The 17,775-nt window shown below is 38.0% G+C and overlaps 1 protein-coding gene across 3 annotated transcripts in view; it reads right to left on the minus strand.

Moving 5' to 3' along the window:
- The window catches only part of TENM1 (teneurin transmembrane protein 1), a 726,432-nt gene that overhangs the window by 306,320 nt on the left and 402,337 nt on the right, over positions 1-17,775 (minus strand). For all 3 annotated transcript variants that reach the window (XM_083159336.1, XM_083159335.1, XM_083159334.1), the window contains one exon: positions 7,560-7,798. In XM_083159336.1, coding sequence (XP_083015462.1) covers positions 7,560-7,798 — 239 coding nt within the window. The remainder of the gene's footprint in view (positions 1-7,559; positions 7,799-17,775) is intronic.

Below are 17,775 nucleotides of genomic sequence, written 5' to 3' on the forward strand. Positions count from 1 at the left end.
CTGGATCCTGCTGTCTGTTACCAAACACTCAGGTTCCATAGAGATTATCATACTACCATTAACATGGGTATATATCAGCACAATGGACATGGATGTATGTGTTTAGCACCATGGACAGAGACACAGGGTTAGGACATAGAAGGTGAGAGATTTGGTAAGAAGGCTCCAGTTTTATTAAAGCGGCAATCATTTACACTGCAACACCAGTTGATTTTGAAGTGTAAATGATTGCCACTTAAAAAAAATGGATATTTCTTACCAAAGCTCTCACTTTATGAATTTCTCATCCTATTAAATTTTACCCATAGCATATAATAATATTACAATGTGAAAAATCATCTATAATGTACATGTTAAATAAATATTATATAGAGCAAAAATAAAAACAATGACTGTCAGCTTAAAAAAATCATACTGAGAGTAATGCACCACTTTAACACATCACATTTGTTTTGCAAACAATCCCATAAGAATAGTGTCAAAACTCCATTTTCCTCAGTGATTATGATAGTAAAATCCATATCTGAAAACTGCTCCAAACATGTTCTTATAGATAATCCAGAAATGTTATTGGAGAATGTCACAGAGGTTTCCCCCAAGCAATCTGCCTGTAGTTGCAGCCAACAGTAATGAAGCCCAGTGGATAAAAAATGTAATGAACATGCAGTTATATTGAACTCAGTGGTGTCTGAAAATAACCTGGCACACTAATTGCATATGCTGCTGTTACACAATGAGTTGTAGCTGGTGTTCCTCTGCATGGTGAACCTCAACTTTTCCAGAAAATCAGTGAATATTTACTATATCAACAGAGATTTTCTGCAGTAGAGACTCTCTATAAAAATCTCTGATAAATCAATCAACCTTTATTTCATATTAGATTTTGAGCTATTTTAAGGATGATTTCCATATTGCATATAATAAGTATAGTATAAAAACATAGTAGATGCATTTTTCATACAGAGGTGCAGGAGAATGTGTTGCTGTTTGCTATTCATTTGTCCTACAGAGCAATATAATACAGCAAGTTTGTACAACCTACTGTATAATTAATTATTAAATAACTGTGCTAGCAAAAATGTATTGATAAATGTATTCATGTTATGTTACTATTATTGTTTTTTTACCTTACGTTGTGCTGTTACTACATATATTTACAATGACGCCATGAGCACACAACACTACGGTGGGAGAAGCTGGGGGCTGGTACCAGCTACAATTCACTTCCAATGTTTCTTTTTCACTATATTTTAATTTAGGAGACCCATCAAAGTGATCAGAGAGTCTGATAGATTGACACTTTACATTACCACAAGTGTTATTGTTATCTATCTTAAATTGGAGTGTTCATGTTGGCTGCAGAAAGATCTTAAACAGCTAATGGGATTTTGGTGACATCATACTTAAGTCACAGGGTTTCCTGACGACCACCCAACATTAAGCAGAGAAATGGTGGGTGGCCACCTCATTTTGACAAGGATAGTAATATCGGTATAGTGGGTACCAGTATACGGAATAAAACTGTTTCTACCTACTCTCTCATTAGGCGCACAGGTCCATTAATGGTAGTGCTGGAATCATAGGGTTTTATTGATATTACGCGTCCTTTAATGGAAATACACATGAGATGTGCATGCGCTGTGTGGTCCATGCCAATGTAGGTATACAATGATAAATCAGGATCTAGTAAAATAATGCATTCATAATCTTTAAATGAAACTCAGATTAATAAAAAGATTACTTGAAATCACAATTACCTAACATTAAAATATAATAATCAGTGATATTTATGATAATGATGCATTCCAACTTGCAAAATGATCTACAAATACTGTGTATGTATTTAATAAAAGTAATTTTGAACAAGTGTGATTTGTTTCTTGAAGAATGAGTAACATTACTGTAAAAGTGGAAAAAATGATATGAAGGGATTTTTCATACAGTATGTACTATTGCTGTGTCATACATTTTTTTTACACACATTTCATTATGAAACCTACGGTAATTTCAAAATGACTAAAGCCATAAAGTAATACAGTACATACTGTGACAGGTATAACAGAATTTGCCTGGTTAGAGCACATGACAGCAGTTAAACATGTATCCAGTCCAGGTTTTGATTGAGATCAGGAATCAACTGCAGCCAAGGAGATTTGTTGCACATGCTAGGTGCCTTTAGAAATGGTGTCTTTAGACCGGTAAAGGGCTCCTGATACTTAATAAGCTGGCCAGGTGATAGGCTGGGGTTCTGGAGTTACTTTAGGAGCCATTGTCTGCTAACCAGTATTGCTTGTCAGACCATGGATTGTGACACTGTTACTTGCTGTGAACTGCTGTCATACCCATATAAATGACCTATCTCCTGGAGAAAAAAATAAATCTTCAGTTTGAATATTAACCAGTCTATATTATCCTTATCACAATACCAACAGAGATGCCAGGAGATATATCTTGCCCAGTACCATGGCAGCATGTTTGTCAGCTCAAGTAGACAGAGCCACAATATCTTGGGCATTTGACTATGCCTCCTAGGCAGCTAAGGCCCATGGACAAGCCCAGGTCAAGGCACTTTGTAACTAATGCCCGTTTTTGTCCTCGCTTGGAGACACTGCATGCAGATTGATGCATGAGGAAATCTGAATAGGTGACCCTGCCTTAACAAGCAGCAAAATGTAGGATAAACGGCAGGCGTGACAGAACAGATAATTGAGTTGAAAAATATGCAGTCAATTAAAGTAAAGAACAGAACATTACAGAGACATTTATTGTGATGCTTTCCCAACTAAGTACAAATCATTCGTTATGCCAATGTCTACTCATTCATTATTACACGTTATTAGGAAGGGACCAACTGTATGCTAGATGTTGATTGAAGGTATAAGTCTGACTGCTAGAAATTTAATAGTTATGTTTCAGCTTCAAGAGATTTAATGATATGCTATATTAAGCACTAATTAAAATATCTAACAAAGCTTCCTCTGACACATTTATTTTCTGACTGCTCCCACGCAATAATTCTTATAATATCAGGCATAAGAAAAAAGAAAATGGATGCCCTTATTAGTGAGGGATACTGCTCTTGAGCCTCTTTTCAGTCTAGGCAGCCTGTTTATAGTCCTTTCAAATAGCCCCGCTGGCTCTTGCTAATTCTTGGACAAATTGAGATGTAAAAAGATCAGTATGAATAATAATACCAAGTGAATATGATTTTAATCAAAAGGACCTACAGATATCTAATTAGTCTCATTTTCCTTTACTGAAGTTAAATTGGCTCCACATGACAAATTGGACTCAAATAATGTAGCCTCTATGACACTCCATTGTGCCGCCCATGTACATTATAACACATGATAAATTAATCCCACCGCTGTGTATATAATTATAGTCGATGCAGAAAAGAAATATTTCCCGGATACCTTGAATCTGCTTAATCCAAATGGTTTATTATTAAACAGAATTATAATGCATGAAATAATCAGGGAAAAGGCTGATTCAAATTTCTAGTGTCATACTGTACTTAAAAGTTCTATTGTTATGGAGAAACTGTATGGAAAACATTAACTTGCATTCTGCTGTGAGTATATAAGTGAGAGGTTGAGGTTATACATACAGGCATTAATATTACACATTTAACAAGCATTATTAAAAGCCTGGTAAATACTCTTCAATGCTGATTCTGTAGTCAAACAAATGTAAGTGGTTAGACCTCTGTTTGCCTTGCTTGGGTTTAGTGCTTGTTAGTTTTTACATTATCAGCAGAACTCACAGGTTACAATATAATGGATTTCTGTACACTATGCTGCACTTGCGAACTTTAAAAGCTCTGTTAAAATGTTTTGCCTGCATGTTTCGTGAGCATTTTGAAGTGAGTACCAGCTCTTGATACTCAAATTTGCAACAATATAAAAATAAGTATCTCTTTATTGTACATTGCTGTAGGTAAAGTTTGGGCTAGTTGTTACAAAAACACAGATATTCAAAAATCTTTCACCACAAACAAACAGAAAAAATGTACAGACAAAACAGTATTCTTTTTTCTATTTATATTGGGTGTAACTTGCATCCAGGGTAATATTTAATAGGATGAGAGATTCAAAAAGTGAGAGGTTTGGTAAGAAATATCCAGGTTTTTTTTAAAGCGGCAATCATGTACACTTCAAGATCAAACTGGTTTTGCAGTGTAAATGATTGCCGCCCTGTTACTCATTTCTGGGTCTATTCAAATCAAACAGGGGGGATTTGGGGCATGCCAGCAGCTCACAGCTTGCTGGTTATGCCCTCATAGTGATGACAAATATGGGTGTGGCTTGCATTTGCAGCATTACTGTGAAGCCACACCTCCGTTGCCATGGCCACAATCCTTTTTGGAAGCACAACCAAGCCACATGCAGGAGTCCTGATTCCATAATTAAGAGTTTTGAGCTATGTAGCACTGTGGGTATGTTGTTGCAAGTAACAACTTGTCCCTAATATTGTATAACAACAAGTGACATCAGATACCTAAGATGGCCATAGTTCAATATCTATACTTCAATTCACAATTATAACAATAATAAAAAAATACACTGATGGTCTGTTATTCTAACAATGTGAATGATAAACCCATACTTTTAACAGTCCATCCAAGGAATGACTTCAAATATAGGTGAAAATTATTACTTTGGAACAAGAAAAACTAGTTTGTTTAGGTTCCTAGTACAAAACACATCTGCATTGAGCACTGAAGCTTACAGTACATATTCAAACTTGTTCCCAGTTGCAAGATCCAGTGCACGGCATGGGTGTGGTTTTAGATTTATTGTAACAACTTGCCTCTGTAACAACTAGCCAACCTTCCCCTACTGTGGGTTGCAGTATTATAAAGCAGGTACTGTGCAAATTGTGGATACCATATTGTTGCTATAGATATGTCTATAATACAGCATGTACTAATCAAAAATCTAAAAAAGAACTAAATGGGTACTAATACAGTATACTGTAGCTAAGCAACATATACACAGTTTAGATTTCATGTAGGTATCATTAGTTGAATTCTCTTTTTTATTAATTATTTCATTATTTTAAGTTTAACTACAAACTTTAGTTTGGGGAGGAATTACAGTAAAGGAGGTAAATCTGTGGATACTTTTGGGTCTCTTGATACATATAAACACCCCAAAACCATTTAGATAGATAGGGGAACGTGCTAAATCATAGGATCAATGGAACACAAAAATATATTTGGTAGTTTATTGTATCTCCTTTAATTCCATTAAAAGAGTGAACTTATATCCTGCTTAGAGGAATAGAAAACAGCATGTAAACATAGACCATATGCCCCAGGGCATGAATAATATGTGATAACTACATTGTGAAGCTAAAGAATTCCTCCCACACAAATGTTTGCTAGACATGCCATATAAAATAGACAAGTTGTTAACCCATATCTATACCTGTGCCAAGTACAGTATTATTACTGTGTGTAACAAAAAATATGCTAACCATACATTTAAACAAATAACCTTTCTATTGCTCTTAATTGAGTTGGCTATCAACATCACGGTCACTTTCTGTGATGATTATTCATTATCATTTTTGCAGAGGTTTAGTGTATTTTAATTTGCTTGAATGTGCCTTGTCCTGATCTGCACATGTCTGCAGTGGGATGCCTTCCCTCTTACACAGTGTTTACTATCACATTTTTATAACCACATACAGAGGCTGATACAGGTTGCCTTGCAAAGCACATTTGGTTTGCTAATAGACAAAACCATGTGCACTGCAGGTGGGGCAGATGTAACATGTGCAGTGAGAGTTACATTTGGCTGAGTTATATTGTTTCTATGCAGCGTAAATACTAGCTGCTTTATTATAACACTGCACTATAGATATCAGTTTGAAATACACACCCCAAGCAAATGTAACTCTCTCTGCACATGTTACATCTGCCCCCCTGCAGTGCACATGGTTTTACCCATTAGCAAACCAAATGTGCTTTGCAAGCCAACCTGGATCACTAAACAGCCAAATATCTTTAATATCTGGGGAAGAGGGAACCTATATGGGAGGGGATGCATCTCAAGATTGAGATTCCTTCAGAATAGATTAGCAACCCTCCCTCCTACACAAAGTTATTTTCAATTAGTATGGATCTTTAGCATTTACAGACTGGATTGGTGCCATAATCATAAGTCCACCTAGTTTTAGGGATGAGCTTAGGAAATGGGGCCTCCTGGGTTGGTGGGGCCTGGTGGATTTGGAACATCACATTAAAACACTTTTAGTCTCAGTAACATAAGATTTACATAGATGCCTGTCCCACATGTGTGTGTTTATGATGCACACTGATAGGCATTAGCATACTCAACATTATACACTTTGGTCATTAGTCACAGATTAGAACTTCAATATGACCTCACTTATATGTAAATAGTTGTACATATGTACATAATGGGCATGATTCAGAGTCCTGGGAATCTGCAGCTGTTCCAGGCATGTTCTGCACTTGCACAGAACATGACTTGCATTGTTGACCATAGCTCACCTCTGCTTCTGTGTGATTGACAGGCAGAAGCATTAATGGGATGTAGAGGGGGTAGAGGTGAAAGCCAAGAGTCGACATGTCACAACACAGACTTCTTGGCCTCACAGCCACTGCTTCCATTGGCCAGCTGTGCCAGCGGAGGCTTACTCAGAAGGCCTTGTGAAGAGAACATCGCCACTGATAATTGTGATTATGGATCCCAGCTTGTGGCTGGTATTGCAGATAAATGCAGGAAGTTTCTCTTCTATGGAGATTATGTCTCCTGCTTGCACCTCCTAGAGATCGGATGAAAATTCAATGCTGTGTGCATGCAAATCTCCATCTCCGAATAATGCCCTAGGTCTTATAAAAATAGCTGTCCTCACTATACCTGTGATGACAAGTTGAAAGCATTACTGACACTTTGGTTCCTACATGAAAATATGATACTAATTACAGTATTTTATGTCTGCCACAGGACACTTGGCACTGGAGCATTTGTTGGTTAAAAATACTGCATGTGAAAAGTTGTCGATTTTTTAAGATGACAGTTTAAAAATTAAAACAAAGTAGTTAAAATGTAAAAAAACAAATTATATCTACTGTATAAATTATTTTTGCTTACACATTTGTGGAATTTGAAGGTCACACATTAAAATGAGATGCAGTTAACAGGGTTGAATTCAGTTAATAAAATATATGTGTTTACTTTCATTTACCAGTATAATTCCATTAAATTAAAACATTTACTGACTTTCATACTAAAATATTTACCAATTTTGAGATAATCAAAAAAAGTTATATTTTTTTGTGGGGCACAGTTAGTAAAGTAAAAATGCTGGGAATCCAATGAAAAGCAAACATGGGGGCTCCTAAGAAATAATTTAGGCATGGACTCATGACAGCAAGAGACATAACCAAATGATGGGTGATGTATTCATATAAAAACAGACTTCTATTATTTCATACACTACTAGTCCCAGTTACAGGAGTACTAACAGTATGATTTTATTTACTGTACTCAGTGAAGCCAACAGTGAAGAAAAGGAACTCTTACCGATAACGTATGCCAGTAGGAGTGCAAGTGTTACTGTAATTGCTGTAGCACTCAGGGCTGTGCATTTCCAGTTACAGCACCGGTATGATTTGTTAAACGTAAAGGCAGGCCTGGAGAAGGTGCTCCTGGGCAGAGGTCTTGGAGGTGGAGAGTAAACTGTATTTGAAGTTAAAGGGTAATTCTGGCTGGCAGCACTGAAGATTGGAGATGTACCAGATCCATGTTTGAAGAGAAAATGCCTGAAAGTATAAAGAAAAACTTGAAATTACATAGAGTGCTTATTATACATAAACGTTTATGTTATGCAATAATAATTAACAATCAGTTACACAGGATCAAACAATCTTTTTTTTATGATATGAACTTCATGTCAAAATACAGATTTGAATGCACATTTCTTGCAATGAAATATTGCCAAAACCTTGTAACAAGAAAGTAATTTTCTTCCAATAAAGGCATGCATGTTTTTGAAACTAATTAGAAGCAACATACAATATTTGAAGTTATTTTTTTATCTGTCAACATAAAATGCTGCAGTCTGCAGATTTGTGACTGCAGATTTAAGAGAAATTAATTAAACTGATCAAAAGAAAGGTGACCTACTGTATAGAATCTTACGCTGAGTAGAAGCTGCCATAATGATCACATGGGACAGTACTGTTGTCTGTCTCCTGTGGTGACCCCTGACATTTTATTTTGCATTAAGCAGTGTATTATTTCTATAATAAACAAGTTGTCAATTTAAATAAATCAAGTAACTTTTATGCAGTGTTCCAATATCTAGCAGTATTGCCTACACTGACAGTTATGATATCCATCACAGAAGAGTTTCAGGTACATACTGTGGATAGCGTGTTTGTTATGTGACATGTCTGATAAGATGTGTTTACAAATGAGTGCAATCTGTAATTTTTAAATATGTATCTGTGACAAAAAAGGAAGCTGGCATCTTGTTCACACCACATACCTGTGGATACCCATAAAATGCTTCTGAGGTATATGTCACTGTATTTACAATGGTATTTGTTTGAGATAAATCTTAGTTTTGAAATAAATTGATACAGTACATGTCAGCTGCATTGAAATGGAGCAAAAAGCATTATGAGCATTGTACCATGGTAGAAAACAAGTTCTAAATCACCTATGCAGATATGTACCATATCATTTAGTACAAAGAGTTTTATTTTCAAAACCATTTACGTTAACAAAGCATATTTTTTTTTACAAACACATCATTTTAATGCCAAAGCGTCATCACAACTTATCGATTATAAGACATTAATATGACATATCTCAATGTATTCCCAACAGTTGCATGTGTGTATTTAATTGTACATACAAAAAAAACATAGTATATAGAAATACTGTGGTAAATTTACGGTACTTGTGTATTAGCAGGGCGCCCATTACATAGTTTGCGTAGTGGTGTATTGAGAATACCAATACACCACTATGCAGGCTACGTAAACTACGTAACTTACGTAACTACGTAATTTACATAACTGGAGCTGTGCTAATACACAACGGTTCTTACCCTCACTATCCACGTCATACCCCCAGTATCCACGTGGGAGTGGAGTTCATTTTAAAGTGTGGCGAGCGCTGCGTGCCACCGAGCCTGAAGCGTGGCTGCGCTTGCATCACTTTGTAAAATTAACTCCACGCCCATGTGGATTCTGGGGGTATGACGTGGATAGTGGGGATATGACGTTGTTAATGTGTGTGTGTTGCTTTATACTTACATGTCCCCAGCGGCAGCGTTGCGCTCCCCCTCCTGTGTGCGCCAGTGCCAGATCCCCGCTCCCCAATGTACGCAATTAGCATAGTGCCGCTGGGGGAGTAGGGAAACCATGTGATGCTCCCCCAGCGGCAGTATGCTGAATTACGTACGCCTGCCGCCTGCCCTTCAGAGCTCCGCCGCACTTCACCGCCGGACTGATGTGCCACCCACCGCCCACCCTTCAGTTCTCCGCCGCCCGCCCTTCACCGCCGGACTGATGTGCAGCCTGCCCTTCAGTGCCCCACCGCCGTCTGCTCAGTAAGTATAAAGGCAAATATTACCAGGGCGCCCAACTATGCTACGCTGACAACGTAGCCTAAGGTACGTTGTCAGCGAAGTGTCGCCGGACGCCCTGCTAATACACAAGAACCAAATTTACTGAGATGGGTGTATTATTTCACATGGGATGTTGATATGGACAACTAATCAGAATCTACTACTACATCCCATCTGAAATAGAACTCCCATCTTAGTAAATTTCCCCTTGTGTGTCTGTGTGCCTACAACCTGGGAAGGATACACACACTAGATCCCTGAGTAGAGATCAATTTTTGGAAGCACAGATAATTGTGTTCCCCTACCAGCTGTGTAAATTACACTGAGGATTTCACTGAAATTGATACCATTTGATTGGTGACGTCATCAGATATCCTGCGTTGGGTCTCCCTTCACTGTTCACACTGTCAGCGCACTTGCTGTTCCAAAAAATGCCCTACACCGGCTTCCATCCAGCGGTGATGTGAAGGGCCGGCTTCTCTCTATCCCCCACTGCACGTGGTGAAGAACTAAAGGTGCCCATAGAGGGTCTGTTCCCGGACCATCCGTTCTGTACTATGAGATGCGCACTCCCGCGCATCTCATCGTACGGTACAAAAAGTATGTGCTGCACATACTTTTTGTACTAGCTGTTCATCGCATCGCATGCACACTGTATGCACAAGGCATGCAATGAGATGCGATGTGTACTATATAAGTGCCGAACGGATCTGATAAACGGACCGTCTATTTGCACCTTTACTGCTGGCACCCGGAGAGGTGCCCTATACGAACAACTATTTGCTTCCCACGGAGCGGACTATCTACGAACAAGCGGCGCATGCCGCCCACAGTGGGGTGTGACACATAAATTACCTCCATCTCTTTTACATCAAAACCAAATTTATTGGTGGGGGCTGCAAGTGACTTAAGGGAGAAAAGGAGCTTAAAACATACTGCTTCCTTCCTACTAACTAATCCTGTCTAACTCACACTACTAATACAGCCAAGCCATCATATATGCGCGTTTGCTCACATGCTAAAAAGACTGCCGTGAATTGCATAACCTCTTGCTTACTAAGACAAGGTTATATGGATCTTTGTGATTCTTAACTGCTGACAGCCTTTGGATACATACTGTGACTTTACAATAATATATATTTACAACATACGTTTTGGATAAAAAAAATGGAATATATAGAAAAACGTGGAGACCCAATTGACAATTGCTATTACTATATGATTTAATTATAGATTTTTTTTTCAATGTTATTCTTTATTTCTTGTCTTGTATTCCTATGTGATTGTCCTTTTTAAAATGAACTAGATTTTAAAATATAAAATTGTATACTTTATCTAAACAGTGTGTCCGAGTTCATTTTGTGCTGACGGAAGTATTCGGAGTTCTAATTTGATACAATACTCAGATTCTCTAAGCTTCAAAAGTGATAAAATGGAGAGTGATAAACAACCAGCCAATCCGCTCCTACCTGCCATGTCACAGACTGTGTTTGAAAAATGTCAGACAGGAGCTGATTGGCTGGCTTTTTATCACTCTCCATTTGATCACTTCTGAAGCTTAGAGAATCTTGCCCTAAGACTGGCACCTCTTATTTCATGTTGGTTCAGAGCCAAACACTTGCTTCTCCTGCCACTGCTGTGTGCCTGCAGCCTTTTGTTGCTTCATAGATGAGTACAGCTCAATACCTGCTTCTCCCACCGCTGCCAGATGCCCGCACCTCCCCAACGCAGTGCACAGACAGTGCCGATGATCAGAGCGATATGAGGAGCCATAGTAATACAGCTATGAGCGTGGCTACAGCAGTCACAGGCACAAAGTAAAAATGACAGTTGGGAGTTGATTGGCTGGTGCTTTATCTCCTTTTTCCTTATCTCCAGTTTATCTTTTCTCCAGGCTTAATACATCTGCCCCATTATGTCCAATAATAATGGCTTCCTCCTCTTGACACATATTTGACCCAGCCCCTAATACATAATCACTTCTAATAGAGGAGAATCACAACCTGTTGTCTTATGACCAGTGTATGCTTTTTTCAGTAGCTGTGTATGGGGGTGGTAACCAGCCACTTTAATCCAAACAAACATACTGATGTATATACACACACACATATATACATACATACATACACACATACATACATACATACATACATACATACATACACACACATATTCTGTGTGCTAGAACTGGGAGACCCAAAATAAGATTAGAAATTCCTAACAAATTCTCCAAGATGCCAAGCTCAAACATCAAACCATATAAAAAATATTGAATTGTATTAATAATATTGTTTTTAAACCCTCATAATTATATGTATCCTAATTATTGTGTGCAATTGCTACTACAGAAAATAATTATGTCTACAGTAACTATAAACCACATGTACATGCAAAAGCCAACAATTCAAATATTTCATAATTATATACCATAGTAATCAGATAACGTAAACATGTGGAAACAACTGACAAGCTCTGAGAGTATAAACAAATATAATCATGGAAAAAGCAAGAGACTCCCCTATAAACAAAAACAAAACATATTTCTATATTAACACTCTATTAGAAGTCAGTGCATAATTCTAAATTAATTAACAATGTGTAATGCTATCATTAGTTAAAAAGGGCTTGTCACAATGCAGAATTCAGGAATCAATCCAAGAGTCTACAGGACATTTGAAAATAAATGAGTTCACACTATATTTAATTAAGTAGATCAAACAGTATCTGCCAATATTTCACTTCTAAAACTTTGTATAATGTCAAGCTCCCCACAATGATCTGTCGGAAAGCAGAAATGGATAAAGGGGGTTATTCTGGTTGATTTGCTCGGATGCGAATTTTAATCCTTACGAGTCAACCTAACCCCGCCTTGTGAATGGTGGCATGCCAGCCCACCATTCACAAGGCGCATTTCTTCACACTGGCTGCGAATGGATGTTTTAAATAAACACGCAGGGGAACACCCACATCATTCGATGGTCAGCGACCATCAAATGATGTGGAACCTGCACGCATATGTAAGGGTGCTCTGAGGCATTATCAAATCCCCAAAACGGTACTTGTTTAGTTTTACGGTGGCAGCATGGCCGCCCGATACTTCGGGCGGCCACATATGCTAATGGACCACCTGCAGCCCCACGCCCCTCTCCGCCCAACCGCCTGCTGTCCTGGGTGCAAACACTGATCCAACTATTCGCAGTGGGTGCATGCACCCTGCTTATGCGCAATAACACAAAATCGGTCACTGTGCAAACGAACGCCGGTTGCTAACAGACATGAATAAGGTCCATAGTCTGTTCTTTTTGTACTGAAATCTAAGACTATCAGAAGAATATATAGATGTCTGGAGGTAAGCTAAAATGCAGAAATCATTTATGAACAGTTGGGAACACTAAAAAAAGTTTTAACTATACTATACAAATAAAACAAAATGTGGGGTGTAAAGACAAGATAGCAATGGGAAGGGATATACCTCAGTGGCTGGGGTGAGCCTGTTGGGCTTCAGATGTAAGGGCTTGTCATATAGGAATGGACGTTGTGTCTTATTCTTAGGGCTGGTTTGGGGCTGGGTCACCCTCATTTTGCTTTTGCCTTCCCACCATCCTGCCCTATATTCTTTTCAGTGGTTTCTTCATTGGCTATTTGTAGGCAGATAAGAATGGCAGGTTACCTGTTTTGGTGTGAATATCGATTGGAGTTGGATTGGTTCTATTTTAGGTGTGCTCGGCTTCGTTGACTGTTTGCATCTGCTGAACCGCTTTGCTCACCCACGCAACGGGCTCAGCGACTCTCTACGCTCGCCACACTATCTAAAATCAACTCCATGCCAACTTGGATAGTGGGGGTATGAACTATTTTCATTGGCATGGACTTTATTTTAGAAAGTGTGCCGAGCGCCGAACCCGGAAGTAGCGGGTGGCCATGCTGCCGCCGTGAAACTAAACAAAAACCATTTTGGGGGTTGATAATGATTTTAGCCATTGTTTCATTGCCAGCATAATTTAATATTTATTTATTGCATGTTTAAATATTTATAGTGCATTTAAATAAATAGCTAACAGTTTCTGACAAATATATGTCTTCTTTTTTACAGTTTATGTTACTTATCACTGATGCACACACAGGGCAATCCTCACATGTTAGGAAGTACTGTAGAGTATATGATATTCATCGCATTACAGTGCATATGACATAAAGCTGCCTTAAATGAATAGGTAGGCTTACACTACAATACTTTCACATAATTCAAGGCACATTCAATAATCTAAAGAACTTTGAGAAAAATAGAGTACAAGTAAGAAAAAACTGGTGAATCTCAGATTTGCATAAAGCACAGAATGTAAGTCCTGCTAGTTATTTCAGCTGGAGGTAGCAACTTGTATTTATTGTAGACATAGAGTCCTCCAGTCTAGTGGCTTTCTACTATCCAATATATTTCTGTAAATGCACTAAGGTTAATGAGGTGCCATCTGACACGTACATTTAATCCACCATCCAGATTTAGAAAGGAAATGTATTGAATTTTTGTTTCTTAATGGGAAAATGTTACATGTGGGATATTGATTGAAAGCCATGCTAGTTGCTGGGTTTCTGAAGAAAAGCAGATGAAGGCAGATACATGCTGATAACATTATTAAAATATTATAATAATAATAATAATAATAATAATAATAATAATAATAATAATAATTTGTGTGCTGCAATAATTGTTACTGGTTTCCTAGATGGGTCTAATTACATAAGCAGTTATGTTTCTACATTTCTAGAGGTGGTTGAATATTAGCGTCAGTGGACAGACTATAGCTTAATACGTCCATATGTTACTATAGTACTTTCCCAGCTCACTGTTCAGGAATACAATGTAAACTACTGTACAGTGGCTTTGTCAAGCAATGCAGAGTTAAAACAAAAAATATAATAACCACAAAAAACAAAAATCAGACACAAGGTAAGAGTAATATTAACAATTTACTTTTATTCATTTATACCGTAACTAGGGCAAAGCCCATACTATTCTGTGGCCTACAGTACAACAGGAATTCAGTGATTGACTGCCATTAGTCCAGCTTTCGCTATAATGGCTAATTTTTCAACTCACAACTTTACAATCACAATTATGCTAATTGCAGTTTGTCATTGAATAAGCTTATAGGAATACTATGTAATTCTGTTAAATAATATAGTAACATACTGAAAAATGGAATACTGTCGTGAAAACATATCCATGATTAGTTAATTTAAATATTTTACTGCATTTCTTCCCTCTAATATCCGCAGATGATCTCCGCATTAACTTTTTGCTTGGAATTATTTATTATGCATTAAAGGCCTCATTCAAACGTGCTCACTAGGCTGCTTTTACTCGCAGCCTAGTGTACCGGTCAGCGCTGCCCCACTGAACGCCCTTCCCACCAACCACTCCGCCACATGCAAGGGGATTTATACGAGAACATATCCCCTCGCATGCGTCTGAAGAGGAGAAAATTCATTCGATGGTCCTCAACCATCGAATGATTTCTCTCTCCTTTGGAAATAAAAGTCGATCTAAACTGACTTTTTTTCCCGCTGCTGATCGCCGAAGATGGGGTAGGCGCTGATCTCATATGATATCAGCTGTCCGTCCCAAGCAGGCATCGATCCACCTGGGTTCCCAGGGGAATGGCCAGCGTTTTCATGGGGATGCTCATAAAACGTTGCCGATTCTCCTGATGCCACCTCCTGACCTCCCCCCTCCTCTGCCCGTGCGATGACTTAGGCAAGTTGGATACTCACCTAAGGCGTTTGAACAGGGGGTCTGCACCCCGCACCATCGAAAATGTGCCCAAATTCGGGATCCGTACTAATGGATCTGAATCAGCCCCTAAGTTAGCAATATTATTATGTATTAAGTTAGCTATTTGTGCATTAAGTTTGTTAAGAATTATGTTCGCTAGTATACTTAAAGTCTGCTGGGACAGCAAAATTCGAATATATTTGTTTATGCATTTTAATTTTTATTATCTTATCCAAAGCAACAACACAATCTTTTTAACCTATAGAACTGATTTAAGAATATGTCTTTGTGCAGAGTAGCACTGATGCTGGACAGAAAATAAGAAGGCAGTGTATAGGCACAAATAATAAATGAATAGTCTGTAAGAAGGGAAATCCATATCTAACTATTAGACATGATTGAAATCTATGAACAGTAGGTTTGTTAACTGAGCCAAGCAAAGGCTATAAATTTGGGAAAACCTATGGAGGTTGGTCTTTCTCTTTAAACATTGCAGAGAATGAGACAGAGCATGGTAAATATTTGTTTGTTATTTATTGCTATTGTTTTTGTGCTTTTATTACTTCATTTGGCTCCCACTTTTAGTTTCATCATGTTTGGGGGAGGTAATGGTTGAAGAGTCAAAACAGAACTTAGCACTTAATTACTAGATTTAATACAGTTTCTTGCCAGTTCTACTGGGTAATTGGTGCGATGTGAAAGGGGTTACCGGGTCCAGCAAACCGGTAGCAACACGGCAATATGAACCAGAAAAAAGTGTTCTTACCGGTTCGTTGCCATGTTGCTTTGAGGTATGAATGGGTTAATTGGGTTGATAAACCCGTTTCTCATTCACACTATGGAGGAGGCAGGGCTTGGAGCAGCACCAGCTCTAAGCACTGCCTCCTCCCCAGCCCGATGATTCACTACCACCCTGCCCCGCCCCCGCATGACATCAGCGAACCGGCAACCGACACACTTTATGATTATAACAGATATTAGATGCCACCTTAAATTCATATACTGTAACATTTAAAGAACACAAAGGGGGGATTTAAATTACCTATAGTGATTTACTACTGGTGAAAATGGGAACCTCGTTAACAGATGGTAATGTACAGAATCTATGAAAAATTTACAGATTCATGTGTTAATGCTGTTGCGACACTCCTAAACCCCCAAGTTATTGGGGATTTTTTTGGAATCGGTGAGGCAGAAGAAAGAAATCCCCAATGATGACTTGCTTTAGGGCTAATTAGGTAGCTCGGTGGGATCAATTAGTCTGCGGTAATCTAATTAATTCTTTCCCTAGCCGTGTACCTTTATGTGCCCTTTGTATTACCTTGTTAACTGTAATCTCAATAATAGAATGCTATTCTTCTTATATTGCAAAAACAGAAAGAACACTTCTACATATAAAAGTATACATCTTTCATACATCTAATAAAATTTAAGGATAATACTGTATAATACTTCAATGAGACAATGATGCAGCAGCAATGTTAAATAGAAGATGTTGTTATTGTATTTAAATAGCAAAGTTGGTACTTTTTGAGCATGTCTTTAATCTTGCGTAGCATCCTACAAATCATTTATCACTAAAGGTGCCCAATTATTGTATACAATATCGCATCTCATCGCATCACGGTTTTTCAATGAGATGAGATGAGATGAGATCTAGTACAAAAAGTATGTGCTGCACATACTTTTTGTACTAGATCTCATCTCATCACACAACCAAGTTGCGATGAAAAAGCGATATTGTATACAATATTGTACAGAATAATGTAGCTTTCACATCACACTTTTAAAACGGTATATTGCCGTTTTTTTGCCTTTTAAAACGTTTAAGGCTGCAGTGTGAAAGTGTCATAGTTGAAATATCATTTAAAGTTAACTGGTATTTCAACACGTTTAAAAAGCAGAGTCCTACCCGTTTTAAAGCCAATTCAGAGCCGTTTTTTTGTGCTGTCTGAATGGCACTGAAATGGTATTTAGTAAAAAATAAAGGTTAGAGCACTGTAATAGGCTGTCCCTTGTCTTGTGTCCCTTCCCTGAACCAGGAAATAAGCTGTGGGTAGAAACTTGTTCAGAGGTTAAACGGCTTGACTGGTGATGTGAATGGTACTTAAACTGTATTTTTAAATGGTAATCTGCTGCAATATGAACACTAGACCCGTTTAAAATACCATTTAAAATTACAGTTTTTCAAAACGTTTCAAAATGTTTCATGTGATGTGAAAGCTACATAATTGTAACGTGTATGGGTACCTTTACTCCTTTTCAAAAGTCCTAAAGTGGGAAAATGTATGGTTGCATTTCACTAGATGGGGGGGTGGGGGGGGGGAAGAGATAGGATGACACAGTGAAGACAAATCTCAGTCTGGCATTGTGCGGTTTAATTCTGT

The sequence above is a fragment of the Crinia signifera genome, chromosome 9, assembly GCF_055691185.1.
Source record: "Crinia signifera chromosome 9, ASM5569118v1, whole genome shotgun sequence".
NCBI classification, from domain to species: domain Eukaryota; kingdom Metazoa; phylum Chordata; class Amphibia; order Anura; family Myobatrachidae; genus Crinia; species Crinia signifera.